Source organism: Scardinius erythrophthalmus (assembly GCF_964197995.2).
Source record: "Scardinius erythrophthalmus genome assembly, chromosome: 21".
NCBI classification, from domain to species: Eukaryota; Metazoa; Chordata; class Actinopteri; order Cypriniformes; family Leuciscidae; genus Scardinius; species Scardinius erythrophthalmus.
The window spans coordinates 23,269,271-23,296,271 of NC_138241.1; the positions used below are offsets into that span (position 1 = coordinate 23,269,271).

The 27,001-nt window shown below is 38.0% G+C and overlaps 2 protein-coding genes across 5 annotated transcripts; one reads left to right on the forward strand and one right to left on the reverse strand.

Moving 5' to 3' along the window:
* The first annotated feature begins 569 nt into the window (after positions 1-569).
* mcmbp (minichromosome maintenance complex binding protein) lies at positions 570-8,554 on the forward strand. Of its 2 annotated transcripts, none has more exons than XM_081351336.1 (16): positions 570-736; positions 892-977; positions 1,318-1,458; positions 1,608-1,649; positions 2,004-2,096; positions 2,233-2,365; positions 2,472-2,626; positions 2,873-2,970; positions 3,061-3,230; positions 4,306-4,429; positions 4,673-4,790; positions 4,913-5,078; positions 6,911-7,044; positions 7,609-7,773; positions 7,941-8,029; positions 8,113-8,554. In XM_081351336.1, exons 1-16 carry the CDS (start codon positions 679-681, stop codon positions 8,237-8,239), a joined length of 1,899 nt encoding a protein of 632 aa, XP_081207462.1. In that variant the 5' UTR covers positions 570-678; the 3' UTR covers positions 8,240-8,554. The 2 variants fall into 2 exon arrangements, with proteins under 2 accessions (XP_081207462.1, XP_081207463.1); XM_081351337.1 differs by having other exon boundaries at positions 2,007-2,096.
* Positions 8,555-9,142: 588 nt separating this feature from the next.
* inpp5f (inositol polyphosphate-5-phosphatase F) lies at positions 9,143-25,430 on the reverse strand. Of its 3 annotated transcripts, none has more exons than XM_081351310.1 (20): positions 24,991-25,430; positions 21,794-21,874; positions 20,552-20,688; positions 18,898-19,026; positions 18,485-18,670; positions 17,633-17,689; positions 17,332-17,530; positions 17,066-17,245; positions 16,712-16,779; positions 16,021-16,145; positions 15,857-15,934; positions 15,614-15,734; positions 15,267-15,395; positions 14,942-15,059; positions 14,625-14,823; positions 13,615-13,686; positions 13,440-13,513; positions 13,222-13,350; positions 12,947-13,034; positions 9,143-12,541 (listed from the first exon to the last, which is right to left on the reverse strand). In XM_081351310.1, exons 1-20 carry the CDS (start codon positions 25,094-25,096, stop codon positions 11,422-11,424), a joined length of 3,396 nt encoding a protein of 1,131 aa, XP_081207436.1. In that variant the 5' UTR covers positions 25,097-25,430; the 3' UTR covers positions 9,143-11,421. The 3 variants fall into 3 exon arrangements, with proteins under 3 accessions (XP_081207436.1, XP_081207437.1, XP_081207438.1); XM_081351311.1 differs by having other exon boundaries at positions 17,332-17,521; positions 24,991-25,386; XM_081351312.1 differs by lacking the exon at positions 24,991-25,430 and adding an exon at positions 22,548-24,958.
* Between the last annotated feature and the right edge of the window lie 1,571 nt (positions 25,431-27,001).

Below are 27,001 nucleotides of genomic sequence, written 5' to 3' on the forward strand. Positions count from 1 at the left end.
GATTTATACGGTAATCTAACTCTGGCCTAGTGCATGATATACAGATTAGCGTTACGTTGACGTCCTAAGGCAAAAGTAATCAACGACAAACAACGTCGATCGGTTTTCTTTTAAAACCAGTTGTTATGCTAGGAAGCAAAATGACTTTTAAAACGTTAATAAATATTAACTTAAAAAATGTACAAACATGTACAAGAACGTCTTACTTAAATGGATGAATAAATGCTCAATTTCACATTAACATACTTTAACATAACTAATTCATTTATTTTTTATATATTATAAATTAATTTTACGTATTTATTATATATATATATATATATATATATATATATATATATATATATATATATATATATATATATATATATATATATATATATATAATTATTCAATATTTACTTTAATATAACAATGATTATTGCACACTGTTTGTAAAAAGGGTTTGACCCATTACTAATTTGTTTACTAAAGCCACTGTACATATCGGTGAACTACTGTCTAGTCTTCTTGACGGGGAGCGAAGCGAACATCCGCCGTGGTCACATGGTAGTTTTTATGACGCAATTTTCCCGCCACGGTGTATTGTGCGGCGCTGAACTCTGGAAAGTGCATGTTGTAGTTCTTGTTAAAGGAGAATTAAGTTTTAACTTTTGTGAGTTTCTTAATCCTGCAGCAATGCCTACGGTTCACGACTGGATCAATAATCCACTGGGTATTGTTGATGAGATGTTCGGTAAGAAGCAGTAGTCAAAATGTGTATTTCCTACTAATACTGTTTGAAGAGGAGCATGTGATCGTCATTATTTGCTATGATTTTTTAAAGTTTACATGTCATGTACTGATCTGAAATTCACTGCTTTTGTGTTATTGTGTTTTGTCTTCCTACAGCCCAGAGTTACTCCAGTCCAGACTGGGAGAAGAAAGTTGTGGAGTATTTCAAAGAGAAATTGAAACTAAACGATGCTCGCGCATGGGTAACTAACGTGTTAACTGTTAAAATCGTGTCTGTTCTGGTATTTTTAGTATTTTGACACACTAATAGCTTAGTGCAGTATTCTTGCAGAAGAAAATTAATTACCTGCTTACATTAGGATAGTGGCCAGTCAACTGTGTAACGTTACTGATATGAGGAGCGGTTTGTTTTGACAGATGACATCAATATTATGCAAAAGACCGATTCATTTGACATGCATATTGGCCTGAGTATTCTCGGGTTCTCATAATTATTAACTATAAAATTAATATTTTAATGAGGGACAAGTCCTCTAGTTCATCCGTTTGACTTTGCTGTCATTCATCTGCTGTTTTCTCTAGGTTCCATCTCTGAATGATGTTCCCCTGCACTACATGAAGCCTAATAGTCTTGTGAAATTCCGTTGCATGGTCCAAGATATGTTTGACCCAGAATTTTTCATGGGTGTTTATGAGATAAATGATCCCACATCAAACTCTAAAGTAAGTACTACTAATCCTGTCTGATTAAAAATCCATTAGCACTTTTTTTTTTTCTCAAACACAATGGTATACATAAATATAGTCTATTAATTCTGTTTACCACCTATTTTCTGTTTGAATCATTTCTAAACTTTAAACCTTATTCACAGCAGGTGAAATGTGGAAAATACAAAGATGTCACAGAGTGTGGGGTGAGTAAATGTTTCATTTGTATGGTTGGTTGGGGTCAAATGGACCCTAATTTGATTCAAAACAATTAACATTAATAAATATTTATTTTTTCATTAACTTGTGAATATTAAGCTCAAACAGTAGAGCAAAGCAACACTTATATCAAGGGTTCAAATCCCTACGAACTGAACATGCATTAAATTATAAAAATGTATGCTTTTAATGCAGTGTAAGTTTCTTCTGATTAAAGTGTCTCCTAACAGCATGAATAACTGCACTGCCCTCAGAGAGTAGTTGAGAAACATGACAAAGTACATTAAAAAGCACTGTACAGCTGCCTTTAAATAGACATAATCAAGTGGATTTTATATCAGCAGGTGGACTTTAACTCAAGAAACACAGTGACGTCAGAGAGACAGACCTTTTATTGTGTCCCCATCCCTGGAGAATCTCAGTGGGTCAAGGAAATATCCTTTACATGGACCAAAAAATTACTTTGTTTACACTTCAGATTCTACCAACGTTTTCACAGCATATTATTGGTGGTTTCCCTTGTCCTTATTGACCAATATGACAGTTCATCTATCCTTAACGACGCAGAACAGCTACGCAGGCACCAGTCAAGCCCGAGTGGTGCCCTCCACTTCCTATGTCCAGAACAGGCATAAGCGCAGCTATGAGGAAGATGATGAGATGGACACACAACCCCAACCCCAGATGAAAGATGTCAGTCAAGGTAAGAGGGACAAATTAATTTCCAGTGAGTATGTGGACATTTTTAAATCTATCAAGCATATGGGTTCATGTTCAAGATTTAAAATATGATATTTCTCTTCAAACAGGAGCTCACAGCTCTGCTGAGTCTCATGGCAACATGGAGCCGAAGCGTCAGGAGACAAAAGCCCCCAGTCACGACTCGTCCCCGTCACACTGCACATCCAGTCTGGACCTCAACTTCCCTTTGCCTGGAGAAAAGGGCCCAGCCTGCCTTGTTAAGGTTTAACTGCTCCTTCATTTTAAACTCTTAAACCATCATCTTGACAGACACTCAATTAAATTGTTTTTTTTTGTAGGTTGTCATTTTTAATGCTTACTTTTAAGACTAACACTATAATCAAGTTGTCTTGAGCAGGCACATGTTAACATTGTAATTTGCTTGCTATAATGTGATGGTTTGCTCCGTTGAATTGTTCCCCACCTACACAGACAGCCATGTAACTCGGCCATCCTCTGTAATTGGCAGGTATATGAGAACTGGGATAGTTTCAAACTGAATGACATGCTGGAAGTATTTGGCATCCTTTCTGTGGACCCTGCCTTGAGTGTGATTGCAGATGAAAGGTAATCTGCAATGATTCTGGGATGGTTGTAATTGCAATAGAAGGTTCTCTATGATTAAACTGTAATGTATCGTTTGTTTCATGTTTTCAGAGAGGCGTCTTCACTGCTGGACCCCACAGAGGGAATGGAGACTGTGGAGGAGCAAAGAGTTCACAGCCCGCCAGCATCCCTTGTACCACGACTGCACATGCTGTATGCCCAGCCTCTAGCGCACAACAACCCTCTACTGCCCTCTAGTGCCTTGGAGAATAATGGCGACCGTAAGACATCACTTATGGATCAGTGAATTAGGTCTTGCAGTGTGCATCAGTGTTGTTTTAGTATTATTTATTTACTATTATAACAGACATTCCACCTCTCCCGGAAGTTCTGAGAGTCTCCCGTGTACTGATAGCGGCACCCTGACACCCGCAAATTTAATACAATATCCAGGAAATCAAGTGAGATAGAGAGAATGCTGTTTTCATTATCGTGCGTTTCAAATGCGTCTCCTGTGAACACTTGCATTCTGATTTTTTTTTTTTTTCTATTGAGACCTTCCCCTTTCATCACACTCTTCATCACTTTCTCTTTTGCCACACGGATACTATTGAAGGGATAAACCTGTGTTACACCGCTTACGCAAATTAATCTAATATAATGTGGTATATTATTAGTTTCTGATGCAATGCCTTGTAATTGTTGGGTGGTGGGTGTTGTGCTACCTTACTGAAATTAGTTTTAGTAATTATTTGAATTTAATAACATTTACATTTATATTTTTAGTTTTCAATTGAAAGTTTTAGTTTTATTGTGCTTTTGGCATTTTATAATTTTTATTTCTATTTAGCTTTAATTTATATCTATTTCAGTTTTATTAATTTATTACTTACACTTGAACTTATTTTATTAAGCAACATTTCTAAAAAAAAAAATTAGGTTTAAATTTTTCATCCAATAATTTATTAAATCAGTGGTTTTCTCAATTAACGAGAAGTGGTTTTTAATAGTTTTAGGAAACAATAACAACACTGGTGTAAATGCAGTTGAATAGAGCTGCAAACATATTTTTAATATTAATGACATTATTTTGACAAGAAGATTAAAATCTTGTCAATATTAAAAGATATTGACGAGATGAAAATCATTGTTCTTTAATTTCTGACTATGTACTTGAACAAGTACTAACACTATTATTAAGAAATTGTGACATTATTATTTAATATTATTACAATATCTTTTGTGGTATCAAAATTGGTAGCTAGAGTTGTGAATTTTTAGTTGTGACTATAGACATTTTGTATGGTGACAGCCCAGTGATTGTTGACTTCGGATGTCTGTGTATGCTGTCTTCAGATTTAAGCAGTGTTCTTGGAGAACTGGCCTCAGTCAGAGCAGAGCTGCTCACCTTCCTCACACATGTCCTGATGGGAGATACACTCGCCGCAGAGTACCTCATTCTCCATCTCATCTCCAATGTGTACGTTTCTCATTTTGAGTGTTGCATGTCTGAAGTATGACTTTCTGTAGCATTCAGTTCATGTTCAATTTATTGCACTTATTTAAGCATTTATATAGTATACTTTGGAAAGTCCTATTCCACCTTTTTGCCAGAGTATTAAGATAATTATAAAAAAAAGTGACATGTTTCTTACACAAACAAAGTAACCCACAGTCCTTAAGAATACACATCATGAGGTTTACATTGTTGTCTTTATTTTAGATACAGCAGACGGGATGTTCTTCCTTTGGGCAAATTCACATTGAATCTCAGTGGCTGTCCTCTCAGCTCTCCATACACTGAGCATCTCTACAATGTCATCCAACAGCTTGTGCCATCTGTAAGTCATCTAGATGGATCTTTTAATTATATTACTTCTCTTATAGAAAAAAATGTTAAATACTGTAATAATAGAAGCTGCCATTGCTACTACTTTTCAACTTGATTCCATTTTCTTGGTAGTCATTCAGGCTGTGCATGAGCCTGCAGAATATGAACAACCAACGCATGGTGCCACGGAAAGACTACACGGCTAACCGCCTGATGAGTGGGATTCTTCAGCTGGCCAATAACACGTCACTGTTTCTGGATGAGACACAGCTGGAGCAGGGCCAGCTGGATACCACAGGTGAGAGCACTGATTATAGCAGGAAAAGTAGTGTGCTGACTAGATGTACAGTACAGTCCAAAAGTCTATGTTTACATGCAACCTATAATCCATTTATAATCTTATTTATGGCTTATCTTATAAATGTAAATGCATCAATCCAATTGAAATTTTATTGAAAGGGGTGGAGTAGATCTTAATGTTTGACAGGAACATTTTTAGCAATTTAAACATTTGAATCTGAGTACTTTCAGAATGAGATACATTTGGATTAAAAAATATATTGCACACATGCACAGTGCTGTTATGTGTGCCAATATGCATCTTACAAACATGCATATGTTTCATTACATAAAGGACACAGAATATTTGCTACATATTTATTACTTAATAAAAGCTTTTTTTGACAAATGTTTTTGGTATGACATCAAAGCACAAACAAATTTCTCGCAATTGCTTTCGCCATTTCTGAATGCAACGACTAGAAAATGCAAATATGTTGAAATTATTTTTGAAACGCATGTAATGCCCATTTAAATTAATATGTGAATTGAATTGCAAAGTTTAGATTAGATTAACTGTTAGAACTTTCAAAGACAACTTTCAGCCTCTGAAATCAGATTGCATTATTTCGGACTGACAAAAATGAGTGCATGTAAACATACCTACTGAAAATGATGTGAACATGGTAATAAACAGTTGTAAGATTACAATAAAACATTGACAAAATTCACGTGAAATGTTCTGCACTATTTCTGTCACTAATCAAAAGAAAATGTGACATCATGTTACACTGTATAGACAGATGTTCTTGCTTCCATTGAAGTTTTCTACAAGCCTTTTTTATTCGTAATGAGATGTGCATAGACTTCGTTGTTCTTATTGTGCCAATTTTACACTGCAGAGGTGGCACAGAAAGTGCTTCTGAAGTGGTATTTAAGTGCCTTTACATAGACTGTTGCTCAGAGGTGGCATACATGCATTTACACAGCAATTGCAACAATACTAAGGGATGTGGCAGGTCAGAGCCGGCACAATTCAGTCTGCCATTTATGGAGCATTGCATTAGTTCACTGAATTTTCAACAGGCACAGAGCAGTCTTAAAGGGGACCTTTTATGCAAAATTCCCTTTTACATGGTGTACTTTGAACATAAATTTGTATCTGGTGTGTAAGCAACCAATGGTTAAAATCTACCCACTCATTATTATTTTTTTACAATCCTCCATAAATCAGAAAGAGTGTCTCAAAACGAGCTGTCCCAGTTTTCTGCCTAATGTGATGTCACATTAGGCCAAGCCCTGGCCGCAACTGGTGACGATCTGTGCCCTATTAGCATAGATCCCGCCCTGGGTGAGCCACACACACGGTCCGCCATGTTTATATCCTCGCTATAGTGTCAGTTACTGTTCTGTTGTTGTAATGCACTTAAGAGTCTCCTTGAGCCACTGAGGGACGCAGTGGGTTAATTTTATTTATCAAGGGAATGTGCCCAAGAAAATTGGTAAATTTGAATGTGCAAATCATTTAACACACCACACTGCTTTGCAATCGGGGGTCACTTTACAGAAACATTCTGGGGACACTTGAGACTTCAATTACATCTTGTAAAATGGGGCATAATAGGTCCCCTTTAACTTGGATTGCCTCCAACTCCATCAATAGCCTTGACGTTCTACGTTAATATCAGTACAACCTCTGTCAGAGACAGCTGCATGCTTGAAGGAAGTGTTAACATCCTTTTCTGAAGCCTTTTCCTTTTAGACTGCATTGCTCTGTTGTTCAATCAATGCATTTATCTTACATGTTGTTCAGAGACATACGTCTTTGTATAATGTCTGTTCTGGGTGTAGGTGTGCAGAATATCACTGCACTGGGGAACCTGATCTCCTGGCAGAAGGTTGATTACGACTTCAACTACCACCAGATGGAATTCCCCTGCAATATTAACGTGCTTATCGCATCCGAGGGCCGATCGCTCCTCCCGGTAAGAACATCAGGCCTGAGTATCTTTCAGTGTTTTATTATTAAAATATTACCGATGTGTATTTGGGGACGAATTAGAGAGACCGGCATCTTAATTTCCAACAGGTGAAAATGACTTGGGGGTGAATGCCTCTCCCATGGGAGTTGTTTCCATCAGACAGTTGTAAAGACAGCCTAATATTTCCATTACAGTCCACAGGGTTGCCGTCAGCTCCCTGGCTGGGCTCTTATCGTGGCTTTGCTGTGATGCTAACAGCCTGTGGAATGTCCTGTGCTATTCCTGTACGTCAGCTCTCTAGTTGCCATGGTGGCAACTCTACCACAAGGACATTAGAGGGAGAGGGCAGGACAAGCCACTTATTTAATGGCACGAAGCTCGGTACACAGTATTAAACAAAGTTTAAAAAGGCACTAAAGGTTTATTGGGGTTAGTTTCATGATTCTTTAATGGCTTCTGACATTTCTACAAATGAGAATTTCAAATATCAGAGCTCAGTCGTTTCGAAAACACATGGCAGAGTGGGAAAAGCAACATTTAAAGAGATTTTCTTCTTTGCTTCCTCAGTCTGACTGTCAGATTCACCTACGGCCCACCCTTAATCCACCTAACCTGGTGGAGTACCTGAGCGCTGTGCAAGTGGCGCAGGTTCCATCTCAGATCAACAAGTATCGCATTTATCTGAGTGTGGCACGTGCCCTGAACTACACCATTTCGGATGAGATCACAAAGGTCAGAATTTTGTCTGATATGTTTATGGTGATTTATTTGCTGAATTCAGAATCGCATACTTCTCTCTTCCAATTTCTACCATTAAAAAAAGATATGGTAAGAGTAGTATGCTAATATGATGTTCCTAATTCAGCACTTGTCTCATGTTTGGTGGTCTTGATCTGTAGGCTGTAGAAGAGGATTTCGTAGAAATGCGAAAAGATGACCCTCAGAATATGTCTGCGGAAGACCTCCATAGATTGCTGGTTGTTGCGAGGTGAAGTTTTAATTGCCCTTTCCCAGCTAATCTAGTTCTGTTAACCATAAGCAAATTAAATACCAATTTGTATTCTGTTTCAGATTGCTGTCTTTAAGTCACGGGCAGAACACACTCTCTAGAGATGGCTGGATGAAAGCTAAGCAGCTAGAGGTCTTGAGAATAAGTCAAACACAGCAGCAGAAATGTGTTAACGGAAACGAGCCTTAAAATATATTGTTATTTACAAATACATCAACAGGAACCATACTTGTTAATATTTTGGTTTTCATATGTCAAGACTTCTTGTACAGTTTCTTTTGTTGTTGTTGTTTTTTTTACTTCATTTTAAAGTTGTGGGAAACTACAGACACTGGTTAAGTAGATTTTTGATGTATGCATTGTTAAATTTTGATTTTGGTGCTTGCATTGTATATTAACATTTATATGCAAATGCAGACATGTGACAAAGAATAACTGCCTTACAGCAAATATGTACACTTGTGGCACAGGGATATTAGAAAAAATAAAGTTTTGAATACTCTGCATTCATATAGTCTTACTTGAAATATGGGGTAACGATTTACAGTAAGGTTCCATTTGTTAACATTAGTTAAGATGAACTACAACAATGAAAATTTTTTAACATTTACTAATCTATTATTAAAATCAAAAGTTATATCTGTTTAGCATTACCAAATATAAGAATGGCAACATAAACTAACAGTTGTTCTGCTGTATTACCATCAATATTAATCATGCAATTGAGAAATGCCTTACAAGAAGGTTCACCAGCATGTTTAGAGTTAAAAATAGCAAAAGCCTGAAAGAGCCAGTGCTTACACGTTAATGTTAAATGTCTTGGGCAATGCAACACCAGCCTATTCCTCTCTGTTATAACCTGAGTGAAGGAGCCACAAACCTTTCACACTGCATCTGAATGCAAAGAATGTAGCTTTGCAGTGTAGCTCTGGGCAATCAAAAGGTCTTCACTGGGAGGAACCACATACCGACACTGCAAGGAGAGTTTACTGTGAGCGTTGTTAGGAAAAAAGATTTCGCAAGTGATATCTGCAGTATTTGATGGTGAAAGCTTGTGTTCTAGTTAATCTGTCATCAAAGTTGTAAATGAATCAAAATGACAATCTTTTTTAATTATTTACTTAAAAAGCCTCCCAGGTACAGTCCATAACATTTTAAAATACAGCAGTTAACACAATTATTATTAACATAGGAAAATACTAGGGAATACACTTGAGAACATGAATTAGGAATAAATACTCTGCAAAAAAGAAATGTTGGGTACAATAGATGAAAACAATTCACCAAAAAATATGGAGGACGTTCTCTTAAATGGGAAGAAGCTGGAAATTATGTGCTTTTGAAACAAAAGACTGTTGGACAAAATATAATATGATACATGTCAGTTCAGTTACAAACATTGAAAATAAAAAGTGGATTCAAAAGCACTTTGTGACAATTTGCAACATTATAAGATGTTGGGGAACAACCACAGAGACAGTGCAAGTCTTTATGCATAGAAAATTAAAAATTCATACATAAAAAACAATCTACCCCCACCTCCAAAACAAGAGGAATGTTTATCAAGATCCTCCACCAAATGAGAGCATTTCAAGTTCAGAGCAAAGAACAGGGTGCAGTCCAGTGCATGCTGTCTTAAATAATAAAAAAAGAAGAAAATAACGTAACAAAAAAGTCCACTTACCACCAAACCTACTGCGCATGTATTTATCACTATTGCATAACAGCCACCATATATTAAAGCTCAGACAGTTCCAACCTCTGAAGGTTAATAAACCACGTACCAGTTCCAGGAATGTCTGAATGTGTATGCATTGCAAAAGCATTGTGTAAACCAGTGTCTTGCACAGCACTCTATGCTACAGTACATGTGAGAGAAAGATAAGAAATGATGTGTGTGAGAAACAAAGCTTGTGACGTGTTTGAAAAACAAACTGCGGCCCAAAGAACTTTTAAACCAGCCCTCAAAGCCAATATAATGTTCTCACTGATGTTCACTTGAGATCACAGTGTCTTATTTAGATATCATGTAGCCCATAAGATTTTGAACTATTTCAAAGTCTCTTAATACACAAAGATCAATCCCACAGGATCTGCACTTAAACATAATTAAATAATGCATAATAAACCTAGGTTCTACTGGATATCACCCAGTAAGGCTTTATGTTCTTTCTGCATCTAGAATATATTGGGTAAGGCAGCCTCAAAACATGATCTAATCTGTATCACTTCTTGTTTTTGAACCAAATGGCCAGAGCGAATCTAAAGACATCACATAGATACTACAGACAAAACAAATGTAACCTGAATGACTTCAATGAAAACAGATTTATAGGTAGACTTGGCATTTAGCAATCTGATAAGGCTTGCTTTTGCCATTTAAGAGTGCAAAAAGTTGTGTCATGGGTACCCTGCATCAGACCTGTGTCAAATACTAGTCAAAAGTCATTATTTATGCATACGGAAGTCCAATGCCTTTGCAAATAAATTTGATGTTTTTACAGGTACTTAAAACAGGTCGTTCCCCAACGTACGTTTTTAGCATTTCAAGATATCAGCAGACCACTGTTACATTATCCCACAGCATACAACTGAAAAACGATGAAATAAAAAGGATTTTAAGACATAAGCTTTTCTCAAAACCAACATGTGACAATAAATATCAGTTTAAGTCATGATTTAGTCAAATTATTTAGCTGCGTGATTACATCTACAGAGCCCAAAAGAACTGGAGATGGATTGTTCCCATCAGCTATGATCATAAACTTAAGAGCATGTAAATATAATTCTCTCTCTATAAACATCTTAATTGGAGAGTACTAAAGGAAATCGCTACAGTACTTACATATAATACTTAGTTGAATAATATAATTTGACCATAGATCCTACACAACTATTGTGGTCCTATTTTGGTATATTTTTATGACAAACACCACATCAAAGATATCCATATAACTGTACCGTCTGGTTGTCTAAGCTGCCCACTGATAGATATTCCAATCGAAAAAGGTTTTAGTTACAGCTACAACAGCCAGTGAATTGTACTGCACAAATGGGGTCACAAGACATATCTACTGTAGGTCTTGGGTCTTGACATGCAATACAACTTGCCTGTCCTAATATACCTCAGTTACCTGCTTCTTAACATGCAAACCAGCAATATATAGATGTTTAGGATTCGATTTGTGGACTCAGGGGCACAGTCGGGTTAATCTTAGACGTCGGCTACTTACTACTAAACACTGGCTGTAAACTTTGGTTTGGTTAACTGGAGGGGAAACTAGTGGTGTGGCTTGACTTCTGTGAGCTTATGCTACCATTACTTTACAGGAAGTCACGATCTAACACTAAAAATGCATCTGCTAAGCACGCTATATCTGAATGATCCTGGTCTGGCACTGTGTAAACATCGCTCGCAATTCGTTCTCTTGGGTTTCGTTGACAGCGTCTGTCTCTGGGCTTTTCTGCACCTTAGCTACAGCAAAGTTGATGCCTTGCGTAAGTCCGGCCTGGGTAAAACTAGCCACCTGCACCATGGAGCTCCTGATCTTCGCAAAGGGCGACACGACGCGGCTTCCGTTGCTGTCTGCCGGCGAGGGTCCTGTGATGCCTTCCAAACTCTTTTGTGACCCGCATGATGTGGCTGAGCCCGCAGGCTGGACAGTCAGTAGATTTGCCCCTCGGACAGAGGTCTCCACCTCAAGTTGAGATGGGCGAGGGAGTTGCTGTTGGTAATTTGAAGACCCCAGTCTTGTGTCAAGAGCCGAGGGGGCTTGAGGTGCTTGCGGTTTGGGTGTTGGTGCCACTTCCTCGAACACCTCTATTGGTTTGGTCTTGGCATCCTGGACAAACTGGTGGCAGTAAGCATCTATAGGTGTCCCGAAGTCAATCAGAATGGCTTCCTCTGCCTCCGAGGCTGTCCCAGGAGACTGGCCATCTGGGCCAACTGACAAGCTATCCGCAGTCTTATTATCACAGCCTGTGACTCGGATGACAGAGGGTACAGCAAGCTCGACGCTGCCAATTGACTGGGAGCGACTGCCAAGTCGTGGTGCAGATGCTACAATTCCACAGCTAGGAAGCACATAGTCTACGTTTTCCCGAGAGCCCGAGCATGGCAGCTCATCTGAGTTGTAGGAATCGGAATCGGAGGAAATCTCATCCGAATGTTTGTCTTTAAGGTCTTTCAGGGCTGCCAAACCAGTATTGCCATCATGGGTCTCTAAACTGCTGTCTGATTTCCAGAGGTTCACATGTAAATTGGGCTGGAGGAAGTTCACTTTCACCTCAGGCTTAGAGAAGGTCCCCAGTTTCCCTAAGGGCTTGAAGTTTCCAATGTTGACGTTAGTCTTTGTCTGCTTCACTTTCTGGTTTAGCGATGAGAACTTGTTCAAAAGGAAACTTTTGCCTTGAGCCAAACCAGACCCAAGGACTTGGTCCACAGCTTTTCCTTGTATTCCCATTATATCCTCATGTGGTTTGCTGTGTCTCCTGAAACAAAGCAATTAAAGCAAGATTCATCAACAATTTGGATGTTCAAAAAAGCCAGGGGAAAAAAACTAATCGGTATAGGTTTCTGTAGTATTAATGTGAAAAAATAATTAATAGTTAATGTGTCTCAGTCTAAATGATCAGATTGGATTTCTTTTTGTTCTTTTTATCTTTTTGTCATTTGTTGTGCAGCGAGTTGAAACATCAATTACTAAAGTCTCACAGTAACCCACAACAATCATATCCAGACACATAACTTATTTAGAAATCAGATTTATGAACAAATTCTGATTTCCCCTGCAGTGTGAACAAAGCCTTTGTGTCCTTTTTAAATAAGGTAAAAACCTTAAAAATGTTAGTGTAAACTGAAGAAACACACATACAAAAGTTTCTTCTTTTTTTTACCTCTCTAGTTTCTTCTCAACGACCTGGACGTCAAGCCCCATAGCTTGCTTTGTAATACGAAGCATTTCAGCAATGCACTGGAGTGTGTCTGAAATGCAAACAACCCAACAAGTGCAGAGGAAAGGATCAATTATTTAACACAAACACAAAACTATTCAAGCTACACCAGTTTACACAATGCCAAGTTATATCTTAACCCATAATGTCATTCACAGAATTACGCAATACAGAAGCTGAACTAGTGCCACAACAAATCATGGTATCCCAGCACAAACCTTTCCCATCATCCTCTGGATTCCGTGTGACAGCCCTCAGCGTATGGAAGTAACCGCTTATCTCCCCATTCTTATAGTGCAGCCGCATGCAGCAGTATTTAGGCTTTCCGAAAAGAGTTGGCTCTGGCCCTACAAAAGACCAACATTGGCTAACTGTAATATCACAGAACATTATACTGACAATAATTACACCCACAAGTTTATCTAAAAGCTATTACCAATTTCGATCTTTTCAAGACCTTCTAAACTGAGTCTCTGGTACTGGTTGACTTTGTCCGCCTCCTCATCATAACTAAATAGAAACAACAAAGTAAAGTGGCATTACTAAATCAATGCCAAGAAAAAAAGGATTTCTTAATTTAAAAAACAAACTTTGAGAGAAAATGCACTTACTAGGCTACATAATATGCACAGTTGGACAGCAGCAGAAGAACGTCAACATCTTTATGGGTGGCATCTATAAGACTAAAAGGGTGGAAAAAAGCAACAGCAGCACAATAAAGGGTCAAAATCTTCAAAGTGAGGCTATATTACCATTAAACCCTGGGTATATAGGAGAAAAAGAAACAAATGGAAATGCAAAATGCATGACATTTCGCTAGAATGCATTTAATCACCTGAGGTTAACTCTGACCATAATATATTACGCTTATTCGAGCATATCTTGTATGAAGATTTACTCAAATAAGCATAACATATTATGGTTAGAGATAACCTCTTTCAATTTGCAAAGATTTAAGAAGAATTCCAACCCAATCAGTAACAGTTTTCAGGCATCTATCACCATGGCCTACCACCAACAGATGCTCGAAAGATTTGAGGAAATATGGCTCCCTCACCCAAACAATAATTGTACAAATATGAAAAAACAATATGCACAAGTACCTCTGAGCCGTTGACAACAAACTGTAGGAGGAAGAGTACACTAAACATGAATTTTTAAATCAAGCTTTATAATAGATCCAAGCTTTTTTACAGTAATAATTTATTGCAATTATTTTTTTTTATTATTGTAATTTTTTATTCTTCGGTAGTAACGGAATATTTCCCAATAAAGAAAAAAAAAGCAATAACACAGTTAAGGGCCGTTCACACAGAACACATTTCTGTATTCCACTGTGCTGCTTTTTCATTATTTTTCTTTGTAAATATGGATTAGACTAACATCTACACAGCATTCTAAAAATATGGCGTTCAAGTTAAACAAACATTTTTAAAAAGTGCTTTAAGACCTTCTGTTTCTTTTGATGCCACTGCCCTGCGTCTTGCGTATTCGAATGCAAAAACGTGTCCTTTGTGTGCAGCCCCTTAATACGGCATCTTTTTCTGAAACTGCATCATACAACTGGCTTGGAATGAGAACTCTCCTAAAAACACTGCATGATGAAGTTGAGGTCTCCCACCTTGGATCACAGTCTATAAGAGCCCATCCACCGTGGAACTTCTCATCATCAGGTAACAGCATCTGCATGTACGTCTGCAGAAGGAGGCTGACCTGCTCCTGAGCTCCTCTTTGGCTCTCCTTCTCTTTTTCCTCATGCTCCTTCTCTTTGCTGAAGATAGAGTACAGGTCTTCTGTTACTGGATGTCCCATCATGAGGTCTGGGAGGATCAGAGATACAGTACATGGCAGATGAGGCACTAAGCTGTGCTAATAGCACTGTGTGCCTAACATAAAAAATACAAAATAAGGATTCAAATGACAATCTCCCATGCTCACCAATGACAGCCTGTCGGTAGGCATCTCTGAAGCGGTTCAGATAGTAACGATTAGCTGAGTTCACACCATCCTTCATCACCCCAGCTAACTTTCGCTCTCCTGTTCGTGTGAAATCTCCCTACACAAGAGATTGCACACATCAGACTAAGCACACATCAGACTATATGTAGATGATTTATATAATATAGGCACTCCAGATAAGATGAATGGTCAAAAGATTACTGACTTGTCAATCTGCAATCTAGATACTATATGCTGACAGATGGTGGTGTAAAAGGGCAATGGGGACAGCATAAAATCAATGGCAGGCATTCAGTCTATTTACCTTTAGGGCAGCTGTGCCAGCATACTGACGGCTAATGGTGTCTCCATTGTTGGCCCACATCACCTGATAGATTCTGTAACACTTGAGGGGCAGTGGCTGCTCGGGTGGCATTACACCAAGTTTTTTCAGCTGGAACCAAACAGATGAAAAGACTCTTTGAATGTACTGGCACACTGAAAGCATCTGAGAGAGGCAAAGACACTACACTGTTCTGTGGGTGCGGTATGGTTTTATTTACACCTTAAGGCATTTAGCATAAGATCTTATCCAAAACGACTTTGATTTTTATGTGTGAATTTATCAGTGGAGCATTGTTCCAATATCAAATGTGAATTTGTATACTGTACCTGCTGTTCCATGACCACACGGGCGATAGCGGCCTGTACCACATTAGTTCTGTCCAAGCAATCCATGCAGTTAACCCGGAAGATGCCTTCCTGTTGGCAGATGACTCCTGCTTGGTCCACCCTATTTGCAAATCAAAGTAGATTGATTATAATCAACCAGGAGCCCAGCTGACATTGACTAACCTGGGAGCAAAAGTAGTTTTTATGAGCGAATTGGGACTTAAGGGCCAATGAAAGACTCACCAGGCCCATCTCGTGTCTATGATAATGTCATAGATGGCATCAGTGAGAGTCTGCACATTTTCAAACTTCATCCCTCGACTGGGAAGTGACAAAGGAGAAAATCAGTTGTTGAGATTTGACCATAACAGGCTCTTTTATAAAAGTCACAAGGTTGAGTATCTTACCAGTGCTCATGGAAGTCAAATGAAACGTATGTTAGGTTGGGATTATTGTACAGCAGCACTTGTTTGAGGTAAGCATCACCAATTATCTTCTCACGTCCATTTTGGTCCACTAAATTAATGATGACCTAATGGTAAAAAAAAAAAAAAAAAAAGGATGGTATTTATTGCTTTTTGTTAGGGCTGTTAATGTGTTGACAAATTAAATTATAATTAATGCAGGTCATTTGTTTTGACTGATAAAATTAAATCTGACATTATAAAAATTGTGTTCTGTCTCTTTTCAACAACAACAAAATATCATTTTAGAATGATTTCTGAAGGATCATGTGACATTGAAGACTGTAGTAATGGCCACTGAAAATTCAGCTCTCCCATCACAGGAATACATTACAATTTAAATATATAGTCAAAAAAAAGTTATTTTAAATTGTAATAATATTCACAATATTATTGTTTTACTGTATTTTTAATCAAATCAATGCAGCCTTGACTTCCAATCAGTGTCATTATATATTATACTTTACATATTTCACTATGAATGTCATCCAGACAAAACTGCTGAATTCAGTAATTACACATATTTAAAGTCTTCTAAAGGAATCGAAAGCCCTACTTTTATACTACATTAAAAAAAATATTAGTATTTCATTCAATATTAGCATTAGTATTTCTGCTATTTTAAACACCTTACCAGTTTTTTGTAAATCTCAACTTGCTGTTCAAAGTGAGAGGCAAAATAAGGCATAGTTTCCCTCTCTCCTGCAACAAAACACATCTGAGATAACACATCATGTAGGAAACACACAACGCTGCAGGTGGATCACAGAATCAAAGTCACAGTAAAGTGCTGAGCCATCACCACTGAGCCCCAACATCCTCTCTGTTCAACTAAGAAGCCATGAATACACACCTGATGCCATTCACAGGACAATGACTAAGCTGATGAATCACAGTAATAGCTCGTCTATAAACAGAAGTGCTAGACTGCGCTGCGAGTTAGATCACATTTGTTATTTGAAGAGAGAATTACACAGACACGCCTCACCTTTCTCTATCCGAGGTCTGGGGTTGTAGCGGTACCCAGCTTGGCTCCAGAACACAGGGACAGAGCCTCGCGTTTGTACATAGGACAGCGTGTGACTGTGCACGTGGATTAGCTGCTCCGTCTCCACATAGTTGGCCACATGTCCGTTTTCATCCACCCCCCTCCGCTTGTAGCGCATTCCTTAATTGGAAAGCACATGATGACGAGTTATCATATTGACGGCATGCAAAGTAATGTGAATTTCTTTATTTACCAATGTACTGTACCTGCACGGTGGCGGCTTCTTCTGGAGATGAGGGCCACGGTGAAGCGAGGGTGAATATCATCCACACAGGTGGGTTCCTGCAGAGGCGTCTCCGGGCTGCTCCTCTCTTCATCAGAGCTCTCGTTATAGTTCACCACCAGCTCCTCCACCTGCACGAAGCCTTGGATGATAGGAATCACCCAAAAGTCCACCTGAGGCACCTGCAAAACAGGGCTTTTTTTATCATCACCATTCAAGGCTTGTTTACATATTCAAACTTTAACCATTACAATTCTGGAAAATTCGAGAAAACAGTTTTGCACCTGCAAGTCAGTTAGGTCTTTGACCATATGCTTGTTCCAGAAGAATCTATCATCCACCTAAAAATAAAAACATATTATGGGCATCAGTATTCTGTGAGTTTGTCAGATGGAATGTGTTCATGTTTGTGTTATATGGACTTTCTATTAGGAAATACAGAGAGACAGGAAATGACTGCGGGGACAATGGAGAATGGGATTGGAAAATGACACAGCAACCACAGCCCAACAAGAAAAGCACTGACTTAAGAACGTTTTAAAAAGGTTGTTATGGGTTTTTGTCATTTTTTTTTTTTTTTTTTATATTTATATTTGATTTCAGATTTATTTAAATGAATGAATGAATATATGTATACATATACATATAAATTCTATTCTATATTCTGTCATTTGTATATAGTTTGTAATTTGTATGCACATACACACATACAAATTTGTCAGAGATCTACTGTTTAGTGCAACATCCAGGAAGTTTCTAAAGATAATGGTTTATTCAATAAAAAAAGAGAAATGAAGCTTGGCTATTAATGTCTTGCTGTGTGTCTTGCTATAAATGTATGTGTGGGACAAGTGCAAATGAGTGTGAAACATCACTCAAATAACCTCAACTGTTTCCTGCTTTCTCAAGTATCTGCACAATTGTCACCAATATCAATGTTAAAAGACATTTTAAAATTTCATTATCCTCAAGTTAGTCTTTTGTCATTTTTTTAACCCGTTGCTCATTGAAAATCGAAGGAGTTGAAGTAAATAAATGGCTAATAGCTACATTTATACTTTTATAAACCACAAAGCTAAAACACTCATTCAGTAGACATTTAACTTTCAAAATATATAAAACAAAAAAACTCTCACCTTTTTCCACAGGGGCTGATCTGACATGCCTAACTCTCCCTGTCGCTGGACTGTATTGGTTAGGTCATAGGTCAGACTATAGTAAAATGAATCCGAGTCCATGAATATCTTATAGAGTTCTTCAAACAGCCGCCTCTCCAGACGTTCCTTTTCTTTATTCTCCTTGACCTGAAAGGCAGGGGAATACTGGATGGGAGTGAACAAACAAAACAAGGTTAAAGAGATAAGGCTAAGTTAAAGAGAAGTACATTTATGGGCGAATCAGAGGGCTCTGTTATTACATTTTCAGATTTTATTTATATTAACAATGCTAACATGTCAAACAGATTAAGTAAAACGGGAATATTTAGTCTCAAAATGATTGTCATTTTAAAGTGATATCAATGATCAAAATTTCCAAATGACCCATCAACCTTTTTCTTCATGGGAACAGCAACATTAGATTTGATCTGACTCAGGGTCTTTAACAGGAACTTGGACTCGTCCGGTGACTGGGTGATTTTCTCTGGTTTGTTGATTCCAAAATGATGCTTTTTACAAAGCTGAAGGAGAATGAAAGAAAAAGAATAGTTGATAAAGAGTAAGTGTTATTGCTAACAATGACTTTGGCAATGGTGACAAATGACAATGGTGACAAATCTACATCCATATATAGTACATGAACATCTCTGTCTCCCTGCTCAAAGTCCATCTGAAAAATGCTGCTACAGTAATTGCTTTAATTAAAACCAAAAGGGTGCCAAGATGGATACTAAAACTAGCCTGCTTATGCCAGAGCAGATTCATGTGCTCATTAAATAGACAGAACAACTAGAGTCAAACTACATAGGCCATCTGCTATCTCAAAGTAATTCAAGGCAATTATTCTGTGATAAACTACTCAAGCAGAGATAGCACGCCAGGAGAATGGATAACAGTGACCTCTGACTGTTTCACTTACATGGTTAAACATCTCCTTTAATCCCAGATGCTCTGCTGAGAGACTGACTCCTTAGAAACATCATGCTTCCTCTGGAACCCTTAGAAACACACACCACTACTCTTGCACTAGTTATACGTCAACCATTTGCTACACGAGAGGGCTGAAATATCTAAAGTTGTGGTCTAAGCATCAAATGGACGCACTAACAAGAGGGAATTTGGGAAGACAGTCCAGTAAATTCTATCAGGATCAAATGCTTGCTACAAGAAATAACTCTTCTAATGATTTTTTTTTCAGTTCCAAATAAGGTTTTTCAAAAACTTAAAGGGACTATATGTAAGAATTTTCATGTATTAATCTCTATTTATTGCCAATATGTGAACAGCTTGTAACGAAACTTAAAAATAAGAGACCTTCCCCGACTTCCTAGGCTGTCTATGAAAGCCTGAGGACTGATTTTTATGTTAAGGACTCGGGGCATTTTTGCTAGGAAAATCAAAAAGATGTGACGTTAATGCACGCTCCCAAGAGCCTCTCTTCCATTCAATGAGACATGAAATGAATGCTTGTACAATGTTCAGGATATTGCAGAAAGAGCCATTCGGTACTGTAATGTCACAGAGTAATCCAAAGAAATGTGATTAATTCAAGCTATAGTCTCACATATCCAGACCTGTGTCACTAATAACAAGGGTTTCCGAATTCTACATATAGCCCCTTTAACCCTGGGTCATTCTAAACCCTGGTAAATGGAATCCTGGTTTATCTTGCTTAATATTTCACAGCACTGCTCACAATTTACCAAGGGTTACAATTAATCCAGGGTATTCACAAATTGCACGTCAACCATTTACCACACGAGAGAACTAAAATACATAAAGTCTTGGCCTAAGTGTCTAGGCACACTAACAAGTGGGAAATTCGGGTAGACAGTCCAGTAAATATAACAGGATCCAATGAATGCTCTCTACAAACATGGATAATGGCAAGAAATAACTCTTCAAATGTTAGAGCAACACATCTATATTATGAAATGTAATGGTTAATGTAGCCAATTTGTACATTATGTCTTTGTCTGATTCTATACTAACTTTAATGAAATCCAACATGGAGAACGTTTGCACAAAACAGTTAGTATTAGTCACCTCTAATTCTAGATCCTGTGGTTCATCCTCTGAGAGTGGAATGACTGCTATCTTGGTGATCTTGTAGACTTTGTGGTCTCCTGGCAACTGGCCCACCAGTGCTTTCTGGCGAATCAAGATCAGACCCAGAGGAAGATCTGCCCAAAAGGGGGGAGGAAGGGAATGTGTCATGAGTGCAGAGTTCCACGCCTCATTTTCCTGCTCTATCCGGCATGATTCATTCCAATGGCAAGCATTCTCATAACAATGACTTCAAAGACATTTGCATTGAGACGAGATGCAGTCATACTTTCACTGACAACTCAATGTAAATCAACAGATAAAAGCAGTAAAGCACACCCTGCAGCAGGCAACTCTTGAGATCTTTTAGGTGGAAAATTTAATGAGAACAGCATGGGCTCTTTGTGGGAACGGTGCAAGGAAATATCAGGTTTGCCCACTGGATTATGTTACAAAGTAAGGCATGTATAATATGTAGCAAGACACTGATGATATGGCTCATCTGTGTAGCCTTGCCCTGAAAAACTGCAAAAAAGTCGAACAATTATTTTAGCCATCAATAATAGTACAAAATATATGTATATATATAAAGACAAAGCAAGTGTTTCTCTGAAAAAGGAAGAGAGATTGGCATTATAATGACATTATAGCCTACATAATGTCAACCTGTTAACAATAGGTTAACTTCTCAAATCAGCCACCGAATTATGAAATGAAAGTCTCATAATTTCACTTCTGCACCCTCAAGAGCTTCCTTTTTAATCTATGAAGAGGCATTTGTTTAATGGAAATGGATTTCTATATATGGATCATTCATTACAATATTCTTTGAACTGCGTGTCCTGTAAATACCACAGCATGTGAATAAGGCAAATATTCAATGCCATTCTATTTAATCTGCTAAAGCTACATCAGAACAGATGGCCCACAAAACATTGAGAGACATTTAGCAATTACAAAAAAATAATAAACCAAATTTAGCTGACATTCCTGATGCTGGAGCTGCCTTTCATTATGTTAATTATGAGTCTCTGGTACCCACTTTCTTCCTGCTGCAAACTGAATTACAGAAAAAAAAAACATGTATTCTATTAAATCAGGATCTGAATGGTATTTTATCTACAACAACATTAGACTATAAGTTTTAGAGCCACTGAATTTATTGCAAACATTACAGTGAATTAAAAATGTTAATGCTCATCCTTTATCCACAAAATATACCAGTCTGACGATCAGACTTACCGGCATGAAGCTGTATTTTTCCAATAATTCCCTCTACAAGGCCCAGACAGACAGGGTTCCATGCTAGCAGGAGGTCGGTTGCTGAAAGAAGGATTAAAATAAGTCACAAGTGTTCAAAACATTTTAACAGCTCATAAGGGCTTTTCACACTTGAAATAGTTAATCCTGGTCATTCTAAACCCTGGGTAAACGGAATCCTGGGTTATCTTGCTTCGAATTTCACACTGCTCACAATTTACCCGGGGTTAACAATTCATTCTAGGTATTCATATGCTGAAGATTCAAATTGTACATTTCTAAACCCTGGGTTAATGACTGGATGCATTACATGACCTATTTACAGGCTCTAACATTGCACATCATCAAATTATACATTGCCCACTGTACTATAAAGGCAAGAATGAAACCGGACTGTTTATACAATGCGATGTGTTTCCATTACTGTCCAAAGCATGTGAATATAAGCTGTATGATTCTAACACCACATCATTTCATACTGCACAAGTTTCATAACCCTGGGTAAAATAACTCAAAAGGTTGCCAGTTTTCACCCTCAGATAAAGCACACTTTGTTTTGAAATATTTTGTGGTAAAAATATTTTGGACAATATATGTTCATTTCGAGTGTTTGTTAAAATCATTTTTGCTCATTAATTGCTCATTAATTTCATTATTACATTAAATGTGTATAATTTTGTTTATTTACAATTACAAACAAATAATTTTTTAATATTTTTATTAATTTTTGTCTTACATAAATGATTTTTCTTTTCTTTTTTGCACTGCTGCATCTGGGACAGAAGAACCATCACAGCTTCCTTCGACTTTCTAAGGTTATGTGGCTGCTCACAATTGAGCTAAAAAAAAAACGAATCAAAAGCATTTTAAAGCCAGGTTCCTCACAAAGATGACTGCTAACCTGAGTCACCAATTTCATTGCTGAGTAATTCGTCTTAAGATGATTGATCAGCATCACCTACATTTTTAGGAATGATGAGCAGGGTCTGAGATGTCATGTGCAAAGACAGCATTTTATGGAGCATCTTAGAGTATGGTAGCTTAATAGCTCCTACTATCTTTTGACAAATATCATAGTTCCATTTGCCACGGTCAACCATCTCCTGGCTAACTGGGAAGAGACATTCATAGTCTGATGATGGACGGGTGGGAGCTGGATGAGCCTGCATCATGAAGTTGCCAAAAACCCTCCATAATGACCATGAGCTTGGCATTGGGCATCATTCCAGTTTGAGGAAAGTTCTCCAACTACTAGGCCATGGAAAGCTGGTACATCCGTGGAGTTGAATGATATCTTGGTAGAAGCAGTTACTTAACAAATACCAAGAAATTCTGAAACTAAATAAATTTCAACATTGCACTCAAATTGTTATGATGATAATATAATTTGTGATTAAAAATACATCACTGTGATCTATTCATACAAGTATCTAATAGAAGTCTGAAGTGGCTAACCTTTAATTTGGCATTATTATGATCTGCCACACTACACCAACTGGGACTGAATAATAAGCAAACTATTAAGTAATACGGTGGTATAAACTCACCCTGACATGCTGGCAACTATGGAATCTGTTAAAAGAACTGAGACTGTATCTATGCATCATGAATACAGTGGAAACCCTTATCCAGTTAAATAATGGAACAGACTGCAACCTAAACCTGATCAGCTCGGCTGCACACACATCGCTAAAAACAGCTAGAACTTATTCAAATCTTCACAGGCTGCAATTTTCCCGATAATCTGCAGGACGGACTAGCTGCCCATCTAGTTTTAGACTTGGCAAGATATAGAAGTGGTGTGGATAGGTAGACATTCATAGGCGAGATTAAAAAAAGTGTGAGAGAAAGGCATTTTTTAGTTGTTTGTGTGACCATTAAACGCCTGTCATGGTTGAGTATGCAAACCTTTTGTTAAAAAAATCTAAACGAAAAAATATATATCTGCAAAACACTGTCATTTCTGATAAAATACATACAATGCATACATGACACAAGAGCGATGTCAAAACTGCCTGAGGTTAAATAAACAGATCGGTACCTAGTACTTTATTGGTTTAATGCCTGGGCAGAAAACTCTCATTTGACTATCTACCACTAATATGCCTTGCACGAACACACGTACCACTTTCTCCAGGAGAACAGTCACGTCTTACCCTAACTTTAGCCTTCACCTTTTAACTGTGTAACTATATAATTCTCTTGTGAGACGTCTAACAGCACTATCCAGCATATTTAGAAATACACCAACTCACTGGTAAGATGAGTTGATGGACATTTAAATATTTATTCACAACTGACATTTCTTCCCGAACAGCCATAGTTTTTAAATAACAATTTATGATAAAAAATAAACTAATAATGTTTAATTAAGGCCATTTAGTGGTCATTTGTAACCCCTGTAAACTGGTTATGTACTATTAGGCTATTCACATATTTAGCCTGCACAATTGGAACTGGGCCCAAAGGATGTCATAACATCAAACCAAGATATGCAAAAATTTGCATCCTCCTGTTGTATGGCTCTCTTCCATGGAACAAGAAAGAAGATGTCAGGCAGAATTTTAGGGACTGACACTTTCACTATTCGCTTTTATTGTGTGGAGAAAAACATGATATGAAAGTAGTGGTAACTGAATCGGTCAGTGCCTAGCATTCTGTAACATCTACTTTTGTGTTCCACCTAAGAAATAGTTACACAGTAAACGATGACAGAAATGTTATTTTCATGTAAATTGTCCCATTAAGATTCTCAATCTGACATCTAAACGCCCTTGACCAAAATATACTGACCCCCAAACCACATACTGTCAGTAATTTGTAAAAGGGGTTTTAGCCACGACATCATCCGATCAAAACATCGGAGGTTTGCAATTAACTCATTCATGAACGCTGCTTTGAAAGTAGGGCAATGAAAACACCACAACTGGGCATCTTTCAAGACAACAGCCTAGTTCGACAGATTAAAAAAAACTGACATTTCCATCGCTTTAACGTTTATACAACTCAGTGATCCGTATTCTCCTGTCAGGAACACTAATCACACATTTTGTCTCTGTTTTCAAGCTGCGAGTCGTGTACATTATGCGCGAGGAATGGTAACAATGTAGACAGTGAAAACGAAAACACTGAAACATTGAAACACATGTACACTATATAAGTTAAAACGCAAGCATTACCCGGTTTCACGGCCACAGATCCATCCTTCCTGCTGCACCATAGCGCGTTATCTCCGCTCTGAAGAATATAATGATCTTTAGCTTGAAACAGCTCCATGTTCACCATAATACCAAAACATAAGAGCGTCCCGACACTAAACCGCTGGATTTGTTCCCGATCCGAGAAACGAGGAAATGAAGCAGCTCCCTTGTCGACCACTGGCAGTCCAGATAGACGCCAGCTAACCTGCTAGCTCTGTACCTGTGTAAACGTTTATAATCATCTGATAAAGCATCATGCCTCTATGTCAGGTACTGGCCGATCATCGAAAATGGTTGCGCATTTAATGTCAGTTTAATAAGGGCGATATTGTTGTAGTGCTTCGGAAATGTACCGGTCTGTCTAATATTTTCCACTGAGGGAGCAGCAGCGAATGAAACGATTTCCTCCAGTTATACACACACGTGACCTCTTCCGTCACACCAAACATAGGTCATCTGTGACTGTTGCCCCACCTGCAATTCTTGTTTTGATGTATTGTTCTTATATTATATCGTTACTCGTATTGCGTTGTATTTTAGAGAACCTTATATAATTGTTGACCTGTTAAAATATTATATTGCTGATTCGATATTTGAAGGGTTGTAAAAGTTGGTATTTCTCCAGTTTCAAGTTGAGCAGTGTCAATTATAAATGACATTCTGGGGGTCACACTTATCTTAAAGGTGTTCTAAGCGATGTTGGATGACGTCATTTCTTGTTGACGCTAGCTCGACCCTCCCTCCTCCTCATCCCGTCCCCTCCCCCTCCCCCTCCCTTCCGTGCTTCCTGAAACAGTCATGAACCAAAACTGGATTTAACCACCTGTCCAGCAAAAACAGAGCCATCTGAATGTCGGATTGGAAGCCCTTCTGCCAGCGGAGTTCTCGTCACCTTTTGAACGCTTTTCCGATGTAAATTCGGGATTTAGCGTTCCTTCTCCTTTTCCCTAACCTTTGTTATTTGTTCATTGGAACGTCGTCTCTTTGGTCGTGTGTCGGCCATATCAAAATTCTCAAGAATGTACAATTTTAACGTTAGTCGTTGTTAGGATATCTCTCCTCTAGCTAACTTCCCTCTTCATGCTTCTCTCTCCTCCAATCCCCACACACCCCCCAACCCCCACCCCAAAATCATTCTTGTCGGTTATTGGCTGGAACACTGTTTGTTATGTTTCGTGGCCAAGGCTGGGCCAGTTTGTTTTTCTTGCCGTTTGTGGAGCCTGGGCTGTCTACAGAGACCGCGTTTTTTTACAGTGTGTTCAGGGGACAGGCGCCTAGCAGATAGTGAGGAGATGTTTGCTGGATGTGACAAAAAACATTTTTTGGCCTAAAAAACGCGTGACATCGCTTAGAGCACCTTTAAAGGGGACCTATTATGCCCCTTTTTACAAGATGTATAATATAATATAATATAATATAATATAATATAATATAATATAATATAATATAATATAATAATAGTCTGACATCCCCAGAATGTGTTGTAAATGCTTTGGTGTCTTATTCTGTGTGTACACACACTGCCGACACACATTTAAGTTTAAACACCATGTAAAAGTGAATTTTGCATAATAGGTCCCCTTTAACGATCGAATGTATTTGGGAAATGTAATGTTTAAGAAATTGATGAATCATTGCTGTATTCCAATTTTGTCTATGTATCATCTGATTATGATTCTAATAAAAGCGCTCGAGCAGTAATGTTGGAAATGTAGGAAACCATAGCAACATTAGACCACTTGAGGACTTTTGTTAGAAGCATTATCGGATGCTATATCGAATGCATACAATGCAGAGCATGGTAGCCTACATCAAAAGCAAAAACATGTTCTATGTGAACTGCTGTTTCCATTGTTTTTCTATGTAAACAAGCAGTTTCTGGCAGTTTATTCCTAGTTCCTTGACAATTTATTGGCTTGGGCCCCTGGCAAAATTGCATTTAGGGGGTGGAGAGGAGTCATCCTAACATTCCATAGAGTCATCCTAACAT

What these genes read in the sequence shown, in the direction of transcription:
- inpp5f (XM_081351310.1), bottom strand. Translation starts at nt 25,096, where the DNA reads ATGGTGAACATGGAGCTGTTTCAAGCTAAAGATCATTATATTCTTCAG. An exon ending in ATCTGTGGCCGTGAAACCGG is followed by an intron (nt 21,875 to 24,990) that starts GTAATGCTTGCG and finishes TCCTTCTTTCAG; the next exon opens with CAACCGACCTCCTGCTAGCA. An exon ending in CTGGCACAGCTGCCCTAAAG is followed by an intron (nt 15,060 to 15,266) that starts GTAAATAGACTG and finishes TCTCTTGTGTAG; the next exon opens with GGAGATTTCACACGAACAGG.
- mcmbp (XM_081351336.1), top strand. Translation starts at nt 679, where the DNA reads ATGCCTACGGTTCACGACTGGATCAATAATCCACTGGGTATTGTTGAT. An exon ending in AATCTCAGTGGGTCAAGGAA is followed by an intron (nt 2,097 to 2,232) that starts ATATCCTTTACA and finishes ACGACGCAGAAC; the next exon opens with AGCTACGCAGGCACCAGTCA. An exon ending in GCCCAGCCTGCCTTGTTAAG is followed by an intron (nt 2,627 to 2,872) that starts GTTTAACTGCTC and finishes TGTAATTGGCAG; the next exon opens with GTATATGAGAACTGGGATAG.